Below are 24001 nucleotides of genomic sequence, written 5' to 3'. Positions count from 1 at the left end.
GTCAAAATATTTTTAAAAAACAGAAATATGTACGTTTAAAATGGGAGTTCCTGAGCACCACCTGATCATCTCGTCAGAATCTCAGTGGCACTCCCCTAAGAATTTTAACGTGCTCACCCTAGTGGCCTTCGTGCCCATCTAAGTTACAGAGAAGTTTTTCAGGGTGCGTGTGTGTGTGTGTGTCTGTGTGTCTGTGTGTCTGTGTCTGTGTCTGTGTCTGTGTGTATGTCTGTGTGTGTGTGTCTGTGTGTGTGTTGTTGTTGCTGTTGTTTAATCCATGCCAGTCAATATTTTACTACCTTAATGAGCTCATGAAAGACTTCATTAAGCCTGCCCATCTCAGCAGATGAGGCTGCTCCTTCTCGGGACCGGGGGATCTGAGGGCTGACGGCTGGAATGGGCCGTTTTCCATTTGTCCTGAGGCGACCCCACCCGCTCAGCCTCAGGTGGTGGTGGGCGGGGGGGGGCGCCGGGAGGGGCAGTTGAAGCCATGGCTCAGTACTCGAGGCATTCTCCGAGCTCAGGAACAGCTCCTCCCCACACTCAACAAGCCAGAAAGCCCGCCTTTCAGGAAGCGATTCCTTCGAATGAGAAGAGTGCCGAGGGGACCAAGGCAAGACCACCATCTCTCCAGGCCACGTGCGAGCTGAGGCACAAAGGCAGCAGGCTTTCCAGGGGCTCTCTCCAGAGCCCAAACAGCCCCCTCCCCACTCCGCAGGGATTTATTTTCACCTCGAGGGATCACGGCCAACAGGGGCAGCAGGAAAGCCTTCCAGGTCCTACCTTTAGAGGGTTTTCATCTTGAAGCTCTAGGACGGCAGGCTGCCCAGATGTTCTTTAGGCTCAGCCCCCAGGGCCACTGGCCAGCCACCCCCCTGCAGCCCCTGCCTGAACGCCCACCTTGGTTGCTCTAAGGGCAGAATCTGGGAGGCCCGGGGGTAATTCTAAGTGCCGGGCTGTGATATCAGAATAGGGCTATGACATCAACGTGGGGGCAGGTCAGCCTGGGGGAGCAGGGCAGGAGAGAGGGAGCCCTCAAGGGGCCGGATTAGCCACCCCCCACCCCACGGTGGGAGCAAGGCGCAAGATAGGGGTGTCCGGAGGTGGCTTCACTGCTCACAGCCTCCTTGGGCACCCACTGGGAGGCGGGCCTGAAGATCTGAAAATGATTCACAAATGCTGAAAGGTAGGTGTAAAGCCAGCCAAGCGGCTGGCGCTTCGGGAACGGATTCAGGCACTGATTCAGGAACAAGGAAAGCAAATGAACCGTCTTCTAGCGCCCCCCTGTGTCAAGTGAAAGGACACGCTCTGGTTTCTGACTGAGAAGCTCCCAAGTGGGCTGAGCGTCACGGTCCCCCCAAGATGCAGCTAAATGCAGGCAGATGAAAGGCGAAAGACGCTTTACACCTGAATAACAATAAACAAACTGCAGTATACATATGTCCTAATCATTGTATGGGACACATCTACACTAAAACATAATTCGTTGTGTGTTTGAAGTTCAAATGAAACTCGGCGGCCTGTATCTGTATTTACGAAAATCTGGCAATCTTATCCGGGGAGGTTTTTGGAATGCAGGTGCCCTCTGCCCACCCTATTCCCAACACTGCTCTCATTCACTCAGATTTATCACTGCCCAGCGACCTGGGAGTCTGTTATTTTAAAGCTGCCAAGGTGACTGTTATCAGTAACTACAGCTGACTTCCCTTGAGCATTTGCCAAGCCAGGTGCCAGGTTCATTTCACCCACTATGTCAGCCCTCACCGCACCTTCAAGGGGTAGTTCTATGATTAAGCCCGCTTCACAGAGGAGAGAATGAGGCAACAGAAAGCAGCACCTTGACCAAGGTCACACAGCCACGAAGGGAGACGCGGGCTGTGATCCCACTGACTTAGATAGAAATCTTTGAATTGGAAGGATGCTGGGAGGCACACAATCGGCTGGTGGGGGAGCCCCTTGCCAAGTTCAGCATCACTGCTGACACAAACACCAGAGTGTGGACCCCAAGGAAAAGAGTCATCATGGCGGGGGGACCCACATTCCAACTAGTGGAGACCAAAACAGAAGGTCAGACTGACAGTCAGTGACCTTCCTTCCACGTGCACCGAGAGGCTCGTGCAGGGGGGACCCCAGCACAGGGAGACCGCACTGTTGTAAAAACAAGGCGGAAGCTTTTCATGTACTCACCGGGAAAGAATCCCAAGATCTACTATCGCTAAATAGAAAAAAAAAAAAAAAAAAACCAGCAAAGTAGGGGATTGCACTTTTTTAAAATAAGTACTTATTTGGGCAACTTCCCTGTAGTCCAGTGGTTAAGACTGCCTTCCAATGCAGGAGGTGTGGGTTCAATCTCTACTCAGGGAATTATGACCCCCCAGGTTGCACGGTGCAGCCAAAAAAAAATGTACTTATTTGAATATACACATGTAAAGACATACGATCCCGGAAGCTCAGTGGCCCCTGCGTGGGAGAACAGGGTGGGCAGCTGGGCAGACAGTCAAGGGCAGACTTCACGGTGTGTGCCTTTGAAACCGTTGGTTTACGAATCTTATAAAGATGTTACATGTTAAAAAAATTAATGCATGAAAGTAAAAAATAAAATGTCTTGCTTAGGACTTCTGAGCCAACCTTCCACCTTGGCAAAGGCAGCAGCTCTGGTGGTTTTCAGTCTCCGAAGCGGACCTCGGAGAAAGTCTGGCCTGAGGCACAAGCCCACCATCCTGGTCTCCCGCCAAGCCTTCTGCCTCTGGAGCTGACCCACCACAGAATCCAAAGGTTCTGCTGAAGCCCAGGGACCAGGGTTGACCCAAGAAAGGCACACCGAGCCCCGCCTACCACAAACATCCCCACCCCGAGAACTGCCGGCCGCCCCTGCCGCCTAATGTCCATCGGCTGCTGAGGACGTGGAGCTGAGTGGGCAGGGCGAGGTGGGTCAGCCGGTCGGTCACCACCGCCTCCCCAACACTCAGCTCCCCCCGTCTCCAGGCCCGCGACACTGCACGCACTCCCGCCGTGCCGAGCGCTGGCTACCTGAGTGGCTGCTCATCATGCGGACAGCCTTGGCCTTGGCCAGCTCCAGGGCGGTGATCCACTGCTGCCGCTCCACCTCCGAGCCGGCCTTGAGGTGGTAGGTCCTGCCCCCGCTGGTCAGCATGATACCGCAAGAGTCCTCCATGTCGAAGTGCGCGGTGAACAGGTTGATGGTGGCACGGCAGGTGTGGGCCATCTCCCCCTGATTTCTGTGGGATGCAAGAGGAGGGATGGGGTGAGGCTCCCAGACTCGGTGGTTCTGGACCAAGGGTCCCCAACCTCCGGGATCTATTGCCTGATGATCCGAGGTGGAGCTGATGGAATAATAATGCCAATGAAATGCACCTAAATGTAACACACTCGAATCATCCCCAAAACATCCCCCGCCTCCAGGTCTGTGGGAAAGTTACCTTCCACGAAACCGGTCCCTGGTGCCGAAGACGTTGGGGACCGCTGTTCCAAACTGAAGAAGAGACCTCCAGGCCCCTCCCTGGAATCTCAGACCCTTGGAGCTGGCGGCGGCCCTGACGCCAGTGCTAGGAGATAATGCCTCTCAGGGCTGACGTAGAGGCTGGGCCTTGGCGGGGGGTGGTGCTCTCAGTGGGGAGAGGGGCCGAGGAAGCAGGGCCCACGTCAGGGCCACGTGCAGGGCATGCTGGCTGTGCTCTGAGCCCTTGCAGACACCAGGAAATGGAGAGGGGAGACAGCCAGGGCCCTGCCAGGCAGCATAGACTTCCGACTCCACCCCAGGCTCTTTCCACCGAGTCTCAGAACCACAGAGTTGGAGCAGGGTGGGAACCCACTGCTACAACTGTGATTAGAGACCGGGAACCCCAGGGGGTGGACTTGGAGGCCCCTCCCCTCCACTTGCTAGGAATGACCTGGGAACTGAGATCTGAAGAGCAAAGAAACCACCGTTCTCTTCTAGCCCCAGGAGATGAGGGCAATGGCTGGGCTGATCCAGTACCCCTAGGGACAAGGGGCTGACTCTGTGCTGGTTACAAGATCATGGGGCTAACGGTTCCAAAGTAAGGGGACCATGCATATGTATCACTTGAGTCCCTTTGCAGTCCCCCTGAACTATCATAGCATTGTTAATTGGCTACACTCCAATATAAAATAAAAAGCTTAAAAAAAAAAAAGTAAGGAGAAGCAGAGGTGACTGAGGCCTGGGCCATTTCCAACTGTGATCACTGTCTGAAAACTGAGTTCCAACTACCATGACTGGACCTACTTAACTCACTCCTTCAGACACACTGGAAATTCAGACACCAGTCCTCCTCCCCATGACAAACCAAAGCTCTGTCCACAGAGGCGGTGGGGAAAAGGAAGAGCAACCGGTCAGCCCATGGCCCTGCGGGTGCTGGAGTCCCTGCGGCAGTTCCGCTGCTCTTCAGCGCTCACTTACTTTCCCTGGCTGTCCGTCAGCTGTTACTCTCTCGACTCTTCTACCAGTTCTAGAGTCAAATGACAACAAGACGTTCATCTTTCACTGGAACAGCTGCTGCCATTTCTGATTCTCTCCTGCTTTGGTTACATTCCTTAGAGAAGATGAGGTGTGGCTGACCTTTAACGACATCAGGGGTGAGAAGCACCCAACCCCCTGCACAGCTGAAATCTGCTGGGTGCTGGTGGAGGGTGCAGAGGACCCAGAATGGCCAGGGGCAGGGGGAAGAGGATGGACACCGACAGCAGCATCGGGACGCGCCACAGCAGCACCAGACAGAGGAGCCTGCTCCACAGCCTTCTTGCATCACCTCCCAGGCGACCCCAGCGGGCCACCAGGACAAGGACCCTGTCACTGACAGGACTTGCTATGTTCCCTCTCAGGGAACGGGTTGAAGTGTCTTTGGAAGACGGTGGTCCCCCTATCGCAGTTCAGTTCAGTTGCTCAGTCGTGTCTGACTCTTTGTGACCCCATGGACCACAGCCCGCCAGGCCTCCCTGTCCATCACCAACTTCCGGAGTTTATACAAACTCATGTCCATTGAGTTGGTGATGCCATCCAACCATCTCATCCTCTGTCGTCCCCTTCTCCTCCTGCCCTCAATCTTTCCCAGCATCAGGGGCTTTTCAAATGAGTCAGCTCTTTGCATCAGGTGGCCAAAGTACTGGAGTTTCAGCTTCAACATCAGTCCTTCCAATGAACACCCAGGACTGATCTCCTTTAGGATGGACTGATTGGATCTCCTTGCTGTCCAAGGGACTCTCAAGAGTCTTCTCCAACACCACAGTTCAAAAGCATCTGTTCTTTGGCGCTCAGCTTTCTTTATAGTCCAACTCTCACATCCATACATGACTACTGGAAAAACCACAGCCTTGACTAGACGGACCTTTGTAGATAAAGTAATGTCTCTGCTTTTTAATATGCTGTCTAGGTTGATCATAACTTTCCTTCCAAGGAGTAAGCATATTTTAAGTGCATGGCTTCAATCACCATCTGCAGTGATTTTGGAGCCCCAAAAAATAAAGTCAGCCACTGTTTCCACTGTTTCCCCATCTATTTGCCATGAAGTGATGGGACCAGATCCCATGATCTTAGTTTTCTGAATGTTTAGCTTTAAGCCAACTTTTTCACTCTCCTCTTTCACTTTCATTAAGAGGCTTTTTAGTTCTTCTTCACTTTCTGCTATAAGGGTGGTGTCATCTGCATATCTGAAGTTATTGATATTTCTCCCGGCAATCTTGATTCCAGCTTGTGCTTCCTCCAGCCTAGCGTTTCTCATGATGTACTCTGTGTATAAGTTAAATAAGCAGGGTGACAATATATAGCCTTGACGTACTCCTTTTCCTGTTTGGAACCAGTCTGTTGTTCCATGTCCAGTTCTAACTGTTGCTTCCTGACCTGCATATAGGTTTCTCAAGAGGCAGGTCAGGTGGTCTGGTATTCCCATCTCTTTCAGAATTTTCCACAGTCTATTGTGACCCACACAGTCAACGGCTTTGGCATAGTTAATAAAGCAGAAATAGATGTTTTTCTGGAACTCTTGCTTTTTCGATGATGCAGCGGATGTTGGCAATTTGATCCCTAAAGTGGGAGGGCTCACACCATTGGAGGCATGAGTGGACCAGAGTAGCGCAAGGCGTGGAGCGTCCTGGACACAAACTTTGTGCATTTTCTCCAGTTCCCCTGACTGCCTCCTCCTTTGTCTCTGGGTCAGCGCTTCCTCCTTATCCAGCTGTCCCTCTGCTTATGGACTTTCGTAAAATGACAATGGGAATCGGGAAATGGGGGTGAACAGGGCAGATACAACCTCCCTCCCCCTTGCTTCTGCGGACTGCTTGGCGGCACGTTTTCTCCTCACATAAATTCTGGAGGAGTCTGTGCGCCAGGCCCACTGTGTCTGCCGCTCAAGGTGAAGCGACATCCGGCAAAGGAAGCGCACTGTATCATCGCTTCTGTCCTTCCACTCCCCAATTCTGCTTCACTGCCCTGTGATCGCACCTCTCAAAGTGTTGACTCTTTAACATTTCTTGCCTTGGACTATGCTTTCTGGGGGATTTTCACAAAAAATGTCTACAGGCAAGAAAAAGAAAAAAAAGGACAGGCAGCAAGTTTCAACCCAGACATATAGAAAGACAAAAGCTGGGACATCCCTGGTGGCCCAGTGATTAAGAATCCACCTTGCAATGCATGAGACATGGGTTCCATCCGTGGTCAGGAAACTAAGATCCCACATGTCTCAGAGCAACTAAGCCTGGGTGCCACAACCAGAGCGTCCGTGTGCCACTAGGAAAGATCCCCCGTGATGCAATAAAGATCCTAGGTGCTGTAACTAAGACCCAATGCGGTCAAATAAACGGATACATATTTTTAAAAATGAATAAGTAAAAAATGGGTAAGATAAAAAGATTCCTCTTACCCAAATCCAGGACAACTTGAGCATCAAGATAAATGATAGTGATAGGTATTAACCCATTGGATAAGCTAGAAATCCATGAGTTCACTCTGACATAAATAAGTGAATAGGGAAAAGCTCTTTTTAAAGAGCAACCATCAAAGTTGTAACTGATTCATGCAAGAATCACCAAAGGGTGTTAAACACCAGTGGGGATTCTAGGTGAGGAACAGGTTTACAGAGCCTCAAGGCGCTTCCCCATAAAAATATTTTCTAATCAGTCATTAAATTAATATTATAAAAGTAGCTTCGCAGTTGGAAAAACCTGGCAAACACCATCTTAACGAAATGATGGAAGCCATGTTTGTTAGCAGTGGGACAAAAGAACATGGTGTGCCTCCTGGGGCTCCCCTGGCCATCCAGTGGCCAAGATTCTGAGCTTCCCAAGCAGGGGGTCTGGGTTTGATTGCTTGTTGAGGAACTAAGATCCCACATGCCAGAAGGAAACAAACAAACAAAAAACCATGGCATGCCTCCTGATCCGGAGCTCTGCGAAAGGCACAGTATGCATCCTATGGTGTTCCTGCCGAAAATGCAGAATGACTGAGCGACTTCGCTTTCACTTTTCACTTTCATGCATTGGAGAAGGAAATGGCAACCCACTCCAGTGTTCTTGCCTGGAGAATCCCAGGGACGGGGGAGCCTGGTGGGCTGCCGTCTATGGGGTCACACAGAGTCGGACACGACTGAAGCGACTTAGCAGCAGCAGCTTCTAAACATAAGGGATCTCCAGGCAATCCCATACTGAGGGAATCCCATTCTACAAAGTAACTGGCCTGAATTTATCAAAAACTCTCAGGCCACCAAAGACAGGGAAAAATGGAAAACTGTTCCAGACTGAAACTAAAGTGACAAGACAGGAGAACCAATGCAATCTCTGGTTCGGGAGTGGATCTTCTTCCCTGAAGGGACATGTTTGGGACAACTGGCAAAATACAAACGGGGTCCACGGGTTGGATGGTGGCACCGTATCAGTGTTCACACCGTGCATATGTCAGAGAATGTTCTGGGTTGAGGAATGCACGCTGATGTGTTATGTGATCACAGGCCTCATGTCTGATACTTATTCTCCAAGAGTTAAAAAAATAATAATACAAATATATTGCTGTGCTAAGTCACTTCAGTCGTGTCCAGCTCTGTGACCCTATGGACTGTAGCCCACCAGGCTCCTCTGTCCATGGGATTTTCCAGGCAAGCGTACTGGTGTGGGTTGCCTTTCCCTTCTCCAGGGGATCTTCCCAACCCAGGGATCCAACCCGAGTCTCCCACATTGCAGGTGGATTCTTTACCATCTGAAGCGTGGTTGCTGCTGGGACTAGGGGCAGCCAAACAAATGAACATAAATATTAAGAAAAATAATTGAGGGATCTGAGGGGTGGGCATTCTTGTACTATTCTTGTAATTTTGAAATTATTTCAAAACAAAAAGTTTATTTTAAAAAATCTAAGAAGTAGCAACAATTATACTGAATGGACTCTATTTGGATCCTGATTTCTGGAAACTTTAAAAAAATAGTTGTAATCAATGGGGAAAATTTATTACAGGATTATATGAAATCATGTGTGTGAACCTTGTGAAAATTGTAAAGACCCATAGAATTTAAAGAAACTTTCATTCAAGAAATATCCATTGAGTGCCTACAATGTTTTTAATTTTAAAAAAATCAATGGGGAAATTTTAATATTTACTGAATATTTGATAATATTAAGGAATTACTGTTAAATTTTTAGGCATTTTAATGCTGTTTAGATGAATTTTTAAGAAACCTTCATCTCTAAAGAGATACATAATATTTACAAATATTCACTATTATTAAAGTTATTTTTTTAACTTAATCCTTGGAATTAAGTAAAAGATGTCTGGGACTTCAAATTTAAAAAAAAATTTTTATGTGGACCATTTTTAAAAGTCTTTATTGAATTTGTTACAATACTGCTCTGTTCTTTATGTTCTGGTTTTGGGGCAGTGAGGCATGAGAGAGCTTAGCTCCCCGCCCAGGGATCGAACCCGAAGCCCCTGTGCTGCAAGGCTGAGTCCCACCCACTGGACTGCCAGGGAAGTCTCCATGGGACTGACTCCAAATCAGGGGAGGGCAGGGAGGCCTCATGGTAAGACTCGCTGACATTAGGTAATGGGGTATCAGCTACTGTTATGTGTTTGAAAATTTCCATAGTAAGTAAAATCCATTTAAAATCTGTCACATTTTAAGTTCGTCCTTCCTGTGTATGCTGACGGCCAACAGCGGCGCTGAAGGACTTTGGGGACGGGTCCCTGTGAGCCAGCTCAGGAATGGGGCTGTGTATGAGAATGTCTCCAGAGCGAGATGATGGGTCCCTAGGGCACAGGACAGGATCTACTTTGAGCTCAGTCATGAGCCTACACAGAACAATTCAGGGAACTTGAACAGATTTAATTTCTTAAATCATCACACAATCCATGTAGCTGCAGTCACGAACTACAGAATGTCCCAGCCTCCTAGATTCTTCCTTTAACAAGCGATCTCTGAGCTCAAAAATTCAGCAGCACTAAAGCAAACCTCCCCCCAAATGCCACATCAAGCAAGGGAAAGTAAAAGTTGTGTCTGACTCTTTGCAACCCCATGGACTATACAGTCCAGGGAATTCTCCAGGCCAGAATACTGGAGTGGGTAGCTGTTCCCTTCTCCAGGGAATCTTCCCAACCCAGGGATCAAACCCAGGTCTCCAACATTGCAGGCAGATTCTTTACCAGCTGAGCCACAAGGGAAGCCCACATCAAGCAAAGGAAGCTAAAAAAGAAAATCAGTTACCAAGACAAGAGGAAGATTAAAATGTCACTTAAGAAGAAATCAAAATTTAACACACTATGACAAATCTTGACAGTGTATTAAAAAGCAGAGGTACCATTTTGCCAACAAAGGTCCGTATAGTCAAAGCTATGGTTTTTCCAGGAATCCTGTACGGATGTGAGAGTTAGACCTTAAAGAGGGCTGAGCGCCAAAGAATTGATGCTTTTGAACTGTGGTGTTAGAGAAGACTCTTGAGAGTCCCTTGGACTGCAAGGAGATCAAACCAGTCAATCCTAAAGGAAATCAGTCCTGAATATTCACTGGAAGGACTGATGAGGAAGCCAAAGCTCCAATACTTTGGCCACCTGATTCAAAGAGTGGATTCATTGGAAAAGACCCTGATGCTGGGAAAGACTAAGGGCAGGATGAGTTGGTTGGATGGCATCACCAATTCAAGGGTCGTAAGTCTGAGCAAACTCCAGGGGATAGTGAAGGACAGAGAAGCCTGGCATGCTGCAGTCTGTGGGGTCACAAGTCAGACGTGACTGAGCAACTGAACAACAACAACAAGGACAATTAGGAATTTAAATGTAGATTATGAGTTTACTGATGGTGGGACATGTGATTTATTCAAGAATTCTACTTCTTCCCTTCATGGCCTCTGGTATCATCGGCACTGACATTAATATTACATGAAATAATCTTACACAAAAGTTGACTCCCACCCAGCTTCGATGGGAGCAGAAACAGCAGCTCAATTCCCATCGAGCCATGACAGCAGCCTGCAAAATCAAAGTTCCCACACCTTCGTCAAGGACTCCCGAACAGAGGCTGAGTTCAAAGCAACCTTCGCCCCTGGGCACGTTCACACTTTCCTTCAGTCGGCATGGTAGGCCAGGCCCCGGGGTCTGGTCGGTGAGTAAGACAGATGCAGTTAGGGTCTCTGTGGGACAGTCTCTCTCTCCCGGGCCCCCACAGCATCCAGCAAGCGTGTGTGGCCTCCTGGGACTTCCTGGGTGGTCCAGTAGCTAAGACCGCGCACTCCCAACGCAGACGGCCTGGGTCTAATCCTTGGATCAGGGAACTAGATCCTTCCCACAGGCCACAATTAAGAGTTCAAATGTCGCAGCTAAAGACCCCACATGCCGCAATGAAGACGAAGGATCCTGTGTGCCACAACGAAGACCTGGAATGGCCAAATCAATAAAGATTCAAAGAAAAGAAAGAAAAGAACACGTGGCCTTCTGTCTCTCCCCCAGCATCTGGACTGAGCAAGGGAAGGGTCCTGTCAGCAGAGAGGGGGCTCCCCACGACACAGTTCTTCAGCTCCAGAAGGACAGTCCACAGCGTGGCTACCCCCGAGAGAGAACTCAGGTACGTCTTCTTCGTCCTCTGGCAAATCCAGCCCGCTCCCCTTGACTGGACCAGTTAAACAGGAGTGTGGGGTTACACAGGAGGCTCTCACTCGTTAAGCATTCACTGCCCGCAAAACTCTTCCATTCAGAACGTCCCCGTCACTTACGAAAGAGCCTACCAAGTGCTTCTTCCTGCGTGCTCACTCTGGGATCACTCCTCCCGGGGAAAGCCAGCAGCCATGTGGTGAGGACACTTCGGACGGGCCCACGGAGCTAGAAGCGGAGGCCTCCTGTCCATGGCCAGCGCCACTGGGCCCAGGCAGGTGGAGGGAGTGGCCTTGGAAGTGCATCCTCCAGCCCCGGTCAAGCCTTCAGGTGAGTGTCGCCCTCATGAGACCATCCCCGGCCACAGCTCCTCCAGCTAGCCGCCTGCTCGTGCACTCCTGACCCACACAAACAGTGAGGTGCTTATTATTGTCTTCTACCACTGAATGTTGTGCGACTGTCGTGGAACAATAGAGAAAACACAGGATACTAAGTCAGTCTCTCTGAAGATGAACAGTGGGGTCACATGGACAGGGTAAGTCCAGCCATTGCAGGGCAGAGAAACACCCCCAGTGAGGACAGGTGCTGTCTGGAAACCCAACTCAGATCATGGAAGAAGGCTGCTCTAACAGAGTTATCTAAGGAAGCCCAGCTTATCTTGGGAGATGAAGGTTTATTCTGTCACCTGAGAGATTTGCTCAAGGCTGGTGCTGAGGAGGGCAGAAATGCTACCGGAAGAAATCAGTGTATTCACCCTACCAAGTGTAAAACAGACAGCTAGAGGGAAGCTGCTGTAGAGCACACGGGGCTCAGCTTGGTGCTCTGTGATGACCTAGAGGGCGGGACGGGGGCTGGGGTTCAGGAGGGAGGCGATATATGCATACTTAAGAGCTGATCCACTTTGTTGTACAGCAGAAACTAACACAATGTCGTAAAGCAACTATACGCCAATAAAAAATGATAAATGAAGAAGAAAGAAGTCAATGAACAGACAGATGGCTGGACAAGATGACCTTTACCTTCCTTTTCTACCTAGACATTCTCCCCCCACCAGCTTTCCAGGCCCCGATGGCAGGTCTGTGCAGCGTGTGGCCGGCTAAGTTACTGAACGCTGACCTAACGTGCGACGGGCCTTCTGGGAGGAAACAGATGAAATATGATCTGCGGTCCTGGCCTTGAGCAGCTGCACGTGCAGAGAGATGACCCGACACCACCGCGTACAAACTAGGACCGCAGTGGGAGGGGGAGCAGGTGAGCTGCAGGCTTGCTGGGCTAGAAGGCCCCAACAGCAGGTCGAGAAGCTGACCCCGGTGGGAGAGGAGGCACCACGGGAGTCTGCTCAGAGGCCGAGAATGTTGTAATCTCACGTCCAGGAGGCACGGACTCGGTAAACTGACAGGCAAAATAAAGTCAAGTTTAGGACAACTGTGGGACTCAGATGAAGAAAATCACTCTGTGCCTGCAACTGGCAAAATAATTTAACTTTCCAAAAGCGGAAAATTCAGGGGCAGTGCCGTCCTTGTCCCCACCCAGCCTGCTCACAAGTCTCCCAAGACTGGAACCTGGAAACACCATTAGCCCTATTCCCACGCGCCCCTGGGTTCAGGGCAGGGGCCTCCGCTGCCCCCGGACCAAATCCAATATCAACAGCAGGAATAAAGGGAGACGAGCACCTGGATGCCACTGCTGCAGCCCCAGAGAGCTCCCACGGGTCTGTGCAGGAGCAGGGAGGCCAGAGGACACGGGATGCCCAGCAGAAGCATCCCTTGGTCCTCCTCTACCAGCTCAGCCACCAGCTCCTGGCTGCCTGGACTCTGACCTCCAAGCCATTGAGTCAAGAGACCTGCGTCCCTCGATGTGCAAAGCTCAGTGCCAGGCATAATCATTTCTGATAGCTCATCTCCCTTTCTTCCAGTCGGTCGACCCATCAAATTCTCAGGAGGCTGGGGCTGGAAGGAACCCCGGAGCTCACCTTACAAGTGAAGAGTGTGATAGCTGAAAGGGAGGTTGGAGGTTGGGATAAACTGAAGCTTCCCTCTACCCAACCCAATTCTTAAAATCCTCCTTGAGTTATACTTACATGCCCACGTCCTTTGCCACGGAGATTTGCAGGATCACCCACTGGAGTGGGAAGTGGGTGAGTTCCCATCCCACCGACACTGGGTGGGGTTACGTGCTTGGACCTGGCCAGTGGAGTGTGGACAGGAATGAAGGTGCATGGCTCCCCCAGCCCACAGGGCAGAGGAGGGAGCAGGGTGTCGCTTGCTGAGGCAGAGCTGGGGCAGATACCCAAACAAAAATAACTGCCTCCCTTGGTTTATTTTTTTAATATTTTTTAAATTAATTTTTATTTATTTGGCTGTACCAGGTCTTAGCTGTAGCATGTGGGATATAGTTCCCTGACCAAGGATGGAACCCAGGCCCCTTGTACTGGGAGTGCCGAGTCTTAGCCACTGGACCACCAGAGAAGTCCTGACCCCCTCCTTGCTTTAAGCCTCTGGGTTTGGGGGTGGTCTGCTTTGGGGCTGCCTGATCCAGCAGGAAAGTGAGCTGAGGACCCAGCTCTAACTCCCTCTCTGTCAGGATGGTCAGAGCCCGCTGTTACCAGAGCGTGACCGTGGAGGACGAGGTCAGATGACCCTGGAGAGGCAGAGCTGAGGCTGGTCCTGCGGGTGAATGGGCTGCATGGGTACGGGAGGAAGGGAAAGTAGAGAAGGAGGCCCCCGTGTGGAAAAGCAGGCACCTGTCAGCAGCCTCTGTGGGCAACGTCAGGGTCTGCTCCTGATCTCCGCCCGCCTCCTCTTAGGCTACTGCAAACAGTGTGTGAGTAGAGGGCTCTGCAGCTGGTCACAGCAGTCTCGAGAAGGGGGACGCGACCAAAGAGGCCCACCTTCTTGGACTTCACTTCCCACGGTCCCTGGGGACAGAGCCACAGCTGGACCCTGAGGATGACAGGCTGGCATGTTCAGTGAGTGACCGCCTTTTCCGAAAGGGTTTGGTTTCCACCTTCACATATGTGGTCAAGTGATCTTTGACAAGGGTGCCAAGGCCACTCAATGGGGAAAGGACAGTTCTCTTCAAATTCGCTGCCATGTGCAGGCTCAGCCGTGCCCAGCTCTCTGTGCGACCCCACGGACTGTAGCCCGCCAGGCTCCCCTACCCATGGGATTCCCCAGGCGAGAATACTGGAGTGGGTTGCCGTTTCCTCCTCCAGGAGATCTTTCCGACCTAGGGATCGAACCCGCATCTCCTGCATCTCCTGCCTTGCAGGGTGGATTCATTACCACCGCGCCACCTGGGAAGCCCGCTTCAACTAACGGTGCTGGGAAAACTGGATACTGTATCCACATGCAAACAAGTGAAACTGGACCCTTAACTTACACCATACACAAAAATGAACTCAAACTGGATTAGGGATCTAAGACAACCCTGGGTCCAGTGATCAAAGCAGTGCTGCCGAAACCGCAGTCTCAGGATCAGGTCTGGTCCGTGCCTGTCTGCCCTGCTCTCTTGGGATGCTCCCTCTGAGGGAAGCCAGCCCCGAGGGAAGCAGCCTGTCTGCTCTGAAGCCACGGTGCTGCAGCCCAAACCAGCCATGTGAACAGAGCACAAGGAGGAGCTCTGAGACCCTGTGGATTGAGAGAGAGGCTCGGCCAACCTCCAGATGCTCCAGAACCTGCCATCCCAACACCAGCCACCAGCTGACTGCGGCCCCACTCGAGGGCCTGAGCCAGAACTGTCCAACCAAGCCCTTTCTGGATTCCTACTCAACAGAAAACTGTGGGCAATAACAAAACCATTGTTACTGTTTTAAGCCTCAGAGTTCCGTGGCCGTGGATAACGGGCAAGCCTAGTGTACGTAGGCAGCTGACCTTGCCAATAGTTTCAGTGTTTAGCAAAGACCTGATGACAAAAAGTCCTGCTTAAAAAAAGGGGGGGGCCTGCTGTGGGGTCTCATGCGGGGACTGACCCTGAAGACGGTTGATGCAGGGTATCTCCTGAATGAAGGGAACTGGTGGGAACCGAGAGGGGACCAAGGACCCCCACCATCTCTTCATGGGAGAGGCTGCCCACCTGCAGGTCTCCCAAGTGGGACCTGGAAGTGTCTACAAGGGGGATCTGGAGGGATGGCTTATTTGAGTGGGAAGACACAGCTCCTAACACTAAGAGGACAGGCTCTGGTGGTAGAATTCCAGAAGGTGTGGGGTTCAGGTCTTAGCTCAGCCACCCGCTAAGCGACACCAATGCAGTGGAACAAGCCCTGGCTTTCTCAGTCGCTGCCAGGACGCAATGACCTTTCCCCCGGGTCTGTCATCAGATGGGATGACATACGAATAAGCACCTTATTCACCACTAGCGACAGCTGCTCAGGCGTGTCCAGCTCTTTGTGACCCCACGGACTATCCAGTCCATGGGCTTCTCCAGGCCAGAATACTGGAGTGGGCAGCCTTTCCCTTCCCCAGGGGACCTTCCCAACCCAGGGATCGAACCCAGGTCTCCCACATTGCAGGCAGATTCTTTACCAGCTGAGCCATCATGGAAGCCCTATACACCACTAGTCACTGTTCAAATACAGTCACTGTGGAATCTAAGATAGAACAGGGTAAAAATACAGGGTACTGTCTCCATCACAATTTTTGTGTCACGCGTTGAAGTTTTCCTGGATGACTCAAAAGCCTTAAATACAGCTAGAACAGCCTCTGCCCAGCTCAGGAAGACACAGGGCAAACAGAACACTGAGGTTTGTACCTCTGCCTCCGTTCCTTTTAAAGATTCCTGCAAGTCAAAGCAGGGTGGTGTCAAGGCCATTTCCTGTTTTCACATGACTCATCCTAGCACCTGCCAGCCTCCCAGTTGGCATATAGTCAGAAATGGCTGACTCCGGGGCTGAGCCAAGACAAGTGCAAGAAGAGCCTGGCACATCTTTTCAAGCCGGTCACAGGACGCTATCAACACCATCAGGGGCCTTTCCCGAGGACTCCGGAACCAACCGAAGAGGCTGCACTAGGCAAAGAGAAGGCCGGATGATATGAGCATCAGTGAGGACTCTGCGGCAGTGGGTTGGCACAGCATTTATGCTGCCTTTCCTGTGTGAACTGTATCCTTGAGTAACCCAAGTCGATGAGGGTAAATTTCTCTTTATAGAAGTATTCCTGCTAATAAGTGAGGAAGAATGATAGAATTAGGTTAATCTAAGACTGACTGCTACCACCTGCTAACGTCAAAGACCAGGAAGTCACCAGACATCACGAGCTCCTGATAGAGGAACACGTCACCACCTCATCAAGTCTCCAGCTCCATCTGCCAAGCTAGGGAAATACAGAGGACACAGGAACACGTTAACCCACACCAAGAGGAGGCAACCAGCAAAACTAGAGGGACCCTCTTTTTTTTCTAACTTTTCAGAAGTTGATTAATATATTTGGCTGCATCGGGGCTTAGTTACAGCACCCTGGACACTCACTGTGGCGTGCAGGCTTTTCTCTAGTTGTGGTTACTGGGCTTCAGAGCACATGGGCTCAGCTTCCCCATGGCTTGTGGGGTCTTAGTTCCCCAAACAGGGATCAAACCCACATCCCCTGCATTGGAAGGCAGATTCTTAACCACTGGACCACTGGGGAAGTCCCACAGACTGTGGGACATTCTATAGGCAGACCTTATTCAGGTCCTGATACAAACAAATGTATCAAAACACCAGTTATGAAAAAAAATCTATGGCATTCGAGGCCACTGAAACTTTGAACACTGACTTGATATTTGACGATAACAAGGAATTATTGCTAATTTTAGTTGTGACAATGGTGCTGTGGATATGTTTTTTAAAAATCCTTATCCTTTAAAGACACTTACTGAAATATTTACAGGTGATGTATGATATTTGAAGTTCACTTCAAAATGATGTGGGGTAAGGGCACTCAGATGAAATAATATGGGCCAGGAAGCTAATAATTGTTGAAACTGGAGAAATGGGTGGATGCGGGTCCATTTTACTATTGTCTACTCTTACAGATGTTTTAAATTCTCTATAACAAAGAATTTTAAATGTAAATGAATACAGTGAGCTCTCAATATCATCACATATCCTTGTCTTAGGATAAGCCTCTGAATAGGAGCTGAGAAGCTGGGCCATGTGTAGCTTCTGTGAGAAAAAAAAAAACATTTTTCCCCCCCACTGGCATTTGGGAATCTACAAGACACTATGCCCAGCACCCCAGGGGACACCATAGAGGGGGACACAGCCCCATGCTCTGGCGGGGAGGAGACGGGCCAACAGCCAGCTAACAGGAGTACACAGCCAAACGACACAACACACAAAGGGCCGTCAGAGGAAGGATGGTTCTGCCAGCCCCACTCATCTCGGGGAATCCAGGCAGGTTCAGCCTGCGATGACCTGGAATTCGACTGCCCGGCGAGGCTGCCTGCAGCAGTGGGGAGGGCTGCACTTGCTGGGAGGTGGTAGGTGCAGGGATCTGAAGGGAAGAGTGAAAGGCATGTGGCTGGCAGAAGGAGCATAAGGTCGGCTGGGCAGGAGACTCGAAGACAGAGGAAGGAGGGTGGAGGGAGCTGACTGGGAAGGGCAGTGAGCGGTGAGTCCAGGGAAGCCACAAACGGTAAGTTATATTTAGGGAGACAACACCTACTGCTGCCTCAGAGGACAACACAGCCCGGTTCTGAGCCAGCTCAGCAAGGCCATCTGCCCTCTTCTTGGTTTAGGCAATGGCCCAGCAACGCAGATCAAACGGTGTGCGTCAAGATCATTAAACCAGCATTCGATGCACAGAGCTGTGACTGAACATGTGACAAGCAGCCAGGAGGGGTGAAGCTAAGTGACCGGAACTCAGAACTTTTAAAAGCGGAAACACGCGGGAAAAGAGTTGCTCATAAAAGAAGAAAAGCACAGAGTGCACAGTGTGACCCTGAGACTCGCTGACAGTTTGCTTCGTGTGTGCAATTACCAAGGGAACCTCTTAAAGCCACATCCGTGTGGTGACACCTCGTATGTGACTCAACACACATTAAGCTGCCAATACCAATTTTAGTTCAGGGGCGTCGCTCATCATCTCCTCTCTGCATGTCACCATCCAGAGTAGTTGTCCAGGAAACAGGCCCATTTCCTCCATATTTTGTTCCCTCCTGGATAAACAGATATTGATCTTGGTTTAAGGAACCTCACATCCTTTTCACAAGCCTGTCTTTCTTTATTGACATCTTTTGCCAACTGCATCCAGAAGACTACAGGAGGTGTGAAAGCCATAGGCTTGAATAGCCAGCCCCCTGGGAAGCCCCACAGCACTTTGCCTGAACCCGCTGGCCTCTTACTGACTGCCAGGGTGGATGCAGAGATTGGCCAGGAACTTAATTACCGTTGAAACTGGAGACTGGGTCCCTCCTCCTCCACCCTGTGGTTCCACGATGCACATGTGCTTGTCTCCCACGCTGCCTGTACACTGTTGGCCCTCAATAAGTGATACAACCAAAGCTGCAGTACGTTCGCTTTCACCATGTTCCAGACTGTGTGCTGGCTCTGATCTTGGATTAACAGACCCTCCCCGAGGAAGGTACAAGGGTTCGCAGCAGTTAAAAAACTCACACCAGACATCTCACCAAAGGTGCAAAAGGGAAGGTCCTGTGGAGGAAGGAGGTCCATGTGGCGAGTGTACCCTCGTCCTGGGCAAACCCAAGTCACCGAAGGGCCTCGGGGAAGGTCTAGGTCAGAAAAGTGCCTGAGATGAAATGTCCCTGGTGGTCCACTGGTTAGGACACTGTGTTCACAATGCAGGGAGCTCGGGTTCGATCCCTGGTTGGGGAACTAAGATCCCACATGACACACACAGCCTCCCCCTCCCAAATTTTTTTAATTAAAAAAAAAAAAAGGAAGATGCCAAACTTGGCCAGAGTCCCTTTGGCACAAAGCTGTCTGCAGAGGTGCCCACACAGAAACCTTATAAACTCCCAAAGGAGAAAGATGTAGTTCTCAGGTCGGTCTGGGGCCATTGTGGATATTTCAAATGTGAGAAACCCACAGTAGGCGACTGCTAACACAGGGGATGGGACTGTTGAAAGAGATTCCTGGAGAGGACTGGAAAATATAGGGCCCTTGGGGCAGGCAGGTGGCGCCACACCAGGCCCCCCCTCCGGCCCCCCATCGGGGGGCAGAAGCTGGAGGCTGGGACACCAGCTCAGCAGAAGGCAGACCTGAGCCATGACGTGGCACCAGCAATGCGGAGGATGGGTGGACTCGGGGAAGGAGACAGGCAGGGCTTGGCAGTTCCATCTGATGTAGGGTGAGGGCGGCAGGAAGCAGCAAGCGTGACTCGGTTTTCCAGCTACTCACAGAAAGGAAGGTCAGGAGGAGGAACGGGCTGTGTGGGGAAATTATAATTTGTGTTACAGCACCTCGCTAAAAGATCCCTTCTCCTTGCAAGGAAAGCTATGACAAACCTAGACAACATATTAAAAAGCAGAGACACCACTTTGCCCGCAAAGGTCCGTCTGGTCAAAGCTGTGGCTTTTCCAGTAGTCATGTATGGATGTGAGTGTCAGACCATAAAGAAGGCTGAGTGCCAAAGAACTGATGCTTTCAAATTGTGGTGCTGGAAAAGACTCTTGAGAGTCCCACGAACTGCAAGGAGATCAAACCAGTCAATCCTAAAGGAAATTAACCCTGAATATTCATTGGAAGGACTGTAACTGAAGCTGAAAATCCAGCTGAAGCTGGCCACCTGATGTGAAAAGACCCACTAGAAAAGATCCTGGTGCTGGGAAAGGTTGAAGGCAACAGGGGAAGGGAGCAGGAGAGGATGAGATGGTTAGACAGCATCACCAACTCAATGGATGTGAATTTAAGCAAACTCTGGGAGACACTGGAGGACAGAGGAGCCTGCTGTGCTGAAGTCCACAGGGTCCCAATGTCTAGGACATGACTTTGCAACTGAACAACAAGACCTTGCTAAGAACACTGACTGACGTGCCCTGTCTCCTCCAAAACATACTGCCAGTCCTCTTGAAGGCTCTCTGCAACACCTTCATGCTAAACATTAAAGAAATGTGTACACATTTTCAACCTGTGCATTCCTTCCCAGCTTCCTTATGGTCTCATAATATAAAATACTGGATGATATTTCAAATTAAAGCTGAATCCAATATAATAAGGCCACCTTCTGGGGGGGATAACCTAGTGGCTTAACCTGAAGACTTGTACTTTCAACTTCATGTTTTCAGGGACATTTTGCAAATGGATGGTCTTTTCTAGCTCCATCCTTTAAGCATCACCTACAGTGACATCATGGAGAAGGAAATGGCAACCCACTCCAGTATTCTTGCCTGGAGAATCCCATGGATGGGGGAGCCTAGCAGGCTACAATCCATGGGGTCACAAGAGTTGGACAAGACTTGGTGGCTAAACCACCACCATCAAAAAGACTGTCTCAGGGGATTAAGATAAGACTACACTTCACTGTGCAGTCACATATAAGACTCTTCTTTCACTGATGAGGACAAGAGTTCAATCCCTGGTCAGGGAACTAAGGCCCCACAAAACTTGCAGCACTGAAAAAAAAAAAAAAAGGAGTCATAGCCAAAAAAATGAATGGGCATGACTGTGTCCCAATAAAACTTTATTTAAAAAAAATACTAGGCCTCCCTGATGGCTCAGTGGTAAAGAATCTGCCTGCCAATGCAAGAGACATGGGTTAGATCCCTGGTGCCAGAAGATCCCACACATTGACGAGCAACTAAGCCCGTGCATCACAACCATTGAGCCTGTGCCGTAGAGCCCATGCTCTGCAATGAGAAGCCTCCACAATGAGGGCCTGCATGCTGCAGCTGCAGAGCAGCACCCGCTCACCACAAGGACAGAAAAGGCACATGCAGCAACAAATCCCAGCACAGCCCCCAAAATTAAATAAACAGTAAAATTATATGCACAGAGAAAAAGTACTGTCTCCAGGAGAGCTTGCCTCTGAGGTGTGGCCTCACTGGAGGAGTACTTGATCCATCCTACAGGCAAAAACGTCTTGGCCGCCACCCTAAAGTGGGCCCGATTCACCATGTGTTCAATGGGCTTCCTCAGCTGGAGGACTTTGAAAACTTACTTTCAAGTGACTGGAGCCTTCTCTCTTACAGACCCAGACTGATTTCCTTGGTCCCTTTCTCGATAACTGGCTTCGCCATTCCTACCCACAGATTAGCCTGAACAATAATAAATTAAAACCTTTTGGGCGGACTTCCCTGGTGGTCCTGTGGTTAGGAACTGGCCTTGCAATGCAGGGAATGCGGGATCGATCCCTGGTTGAGCAACTAAGTCCACTCACCACCACGACTGAGTCCACGCCCTCTGGAGACCACGTGCTACTACTAGGAAGTCTGCACCAGTAAAAGGTCCTACACGACACAACGAAGATCCTGAGGGCCGCAGCCAAACAAATATTTTTAAAAAGTTTTTGTTTCACGACTTGCTTGAAATCATTTCCTGGGAAGCAAATGTCATTTCTAATGTTGCCGAGCAGGCAACTTGTATAGAACAAAACAGACTTTTGTTTAATCAAATCAACTGTGTCATTAATGTACATAAAGCTTATGTTTCAAACACTCTTGCCATAAGGACTTGGGACTAATACCTTTTATTTTTTAAGATGTCTTTTCCATTTCTTTTTTTTAATTTATTTTAATTGGAGGCTAATTACTTTACAATATTGTAGTGGTTTTTGCCATACACTGACATGAATCAGCCATGGGTGTACACGCATTCCCCATCCTGAACCCCCCTCCCACCTCCCTCCCCATCCCATCCCTCAGGGTCATCCCAGTGCACCAGCCCTGAGCACCTTGTCTCATGCATCGAACCTGGACTGGTGATCTATTTCACATATGATAATATACATGTTTCAATGCTATTCTCTCAAATAATCCTACCCTCGCCTTCTCCCAGAGTCCAAAAGTCTGTTCTTTACATCTGTGTCTCTTTTGCTGTCTCACATATAGGATCATCATTACCATCTTTCTAAATTCCATATATATGAGTTAATATACTGTATTGGTGTTTTTCTTTCTGACTTACTTCACTCTGTATAATAGGCTCCAGTTTCATCCACCTCATTAGAACTGATTCAAATGTATTTTTTAATGGCTGAGTAATATTCCATTGTGTATATGTACCACAGCTTTCTTATCCATTTGTCTGCTGATGAACATCTAGGTTGCTTCCATGTCCTGGCTATTGTAAACAGTGCTGCGATGAACATTGGGGTACACGTGTCTTTTTCAATTCTGGTTTCCTCGGTGTGTATGCCCAGCAGTGGGATTGCTGGGTCATATGGCAGTTCTATTTCCAGTTTTTTAAGGAATCTCCACACTGTTCTCCATAGTGGCTGTACTAGTCTGCATTCCCACCAACAGTGTAAGACGGTTCCTTTTTCTCCGCATCCTATCCAGCATTATTGTTTGTAGACTTCTTGATAGCAGCCATTCTGACCGGCATGAGATGGGTACCTCACTGTGGTTTTGATTTGCATTTCTCTGATAATGAGTGATGGTGAGCATCTTTTCATGGGTTTGTTAAGGGCTAATACCTTTGAAAAGTGAAAGTCACTCAGTCGAGTCCGACTCTTTACGAGCCGACTCTATATAGTCCAAGGAATCCTCCAGACTGGAATACTGGAGTGGGTAGGTGTTCCCTTCTCCAGGGGATCTTCCCAACCCAGGGATCAAACCCAGGTCTCCCACATTGCAGCCAGCTTCTTTACCAGCTGAGCTGCATTATGAAAACAATGATTTTCAATTATGAAAATGCATAATGAAAATTCTGCATTATTATTATGAATTCTTCTCTAATTTCAGGTAGTTACACGTTCCCTGTGAGATGAGAACTTAGGATGAAATTTTTAAAATGGGAACTAACAACCAAAAAAAGAGCACAAAACCATATTTCCGTTACTGGTATTCAAACAGTCAAACAGATAACGTGATTAAGTGTGCTGGGCAATAGAATAACCTTGCCTCCTGTATTTATATTCCTAGCACATTGTTGGAAAGAAGTAAAAACCTGCCAACAATTACCCAGACCTCCCAGAAATGCTTTCAGTATGTGACAATATTTACAAAGAGCGTCTTGTTATTCCTGATAATATGAATGTTACTAAGCCCAGCTGTTGGCACTGAGTACTTTCTCCCTTGGAACAAACTTGACATTGAGTGAGCTTTTCCAGCAAAATCTAGGACAGAAACACTCGAGGAAGCCACACTTACTGGAGAAATTCTCATCCATCCCCTCCCCCGCCAATTTTCTATCAAAGTAAAAATAAAGGGGACTGAAATGCAGGTCAAGACTATGATGCAATACTCATTTAACTGACAAAATCAACGCTGACAGTACCAAGAGCTGCAAAGGACAGGGATCAGAGATTCACCAAAAGCTCTTATCTGCCCCCAGGGGGACTCTAAACTGGCACAACCGCTCTGGAAAAGAGCTCGGCGTTTCGCATTCTCCACAGCCCTGACACTTCGCTTGCAAGGACCCCCGCACGCACTGACGTGTCTCTGTAGCCGCCCGTCAAGAGGGGCAGGGCCTCCCAGGTGGCTCAGGGGTAACGAATCCACCTGCAGTGCCGGAGACCCAAGAGATGCGGGAACCCACTCGAGTACTCCTGCCTGGGAAACTCCACAGACAGAGGAGGCTGGCAGGCCACAGTCCACGCGGTTGCAGACAGTCAGATACGACTGAGCAGGCACGTACTACCAAGAGGAGCAGACACAGGTAAAAGGCACACTTTCAACCCGGGCTGTCACAAAGCACCCAAAATTAGTCCCCCCAAGTCATATGTTGTACAAGATCCCTTTTTGCAAAGTTAAAAATGGTTGACAGACTTCCCTGCTGCTCCAGTGGCTAAGACTCCATGCTCCCAATT

At 49.6% G+C, this 24001-nt stretch overlaps 1 protein-coding gene across 1 annotated transcript in view; it reads right to left on the bottom strand.

Moving 5' to 3' along the window:
* OSBP2 (oxysterol binding protein 2) overlaps window positions 1-24001 on the bottom strand; it is a 120830-nt gene that overhangs the window by 92702 nt on the left and 4127 nt on the right. Inside the window, exon 2 of the mRNA XM_052654657.1 lies at window positions 3031-3239. Coding sequence (XP_052510617.1) covers window positions 3031-3239 — 209 coding nt within the window. The remainder of the gene's footprint in view (window positions 1-3030; window positions 3240-24001) is intronic.

The sequence above is a fragment of the Budorcas taxicolor genome, chromosome 17 (assembly GCF_023091745.1).
Source record: "Budorcas taxicolor isolate Tak-1 chromosome 17, Takin1.1, whole genome shotgun sequence".
Classification (NCBI taxonomy): Eukaryota; Metazoa; Chordata; class Mammalia; order Artiodactyla; family Bovidae; genus Budorcas; species Budorcas taxicolor.
The sequence above is the reverse complement of the archived record's forward strand: the minus strand, read 5'-3'. Positions and strand labels throughout refer to the sequence as shown.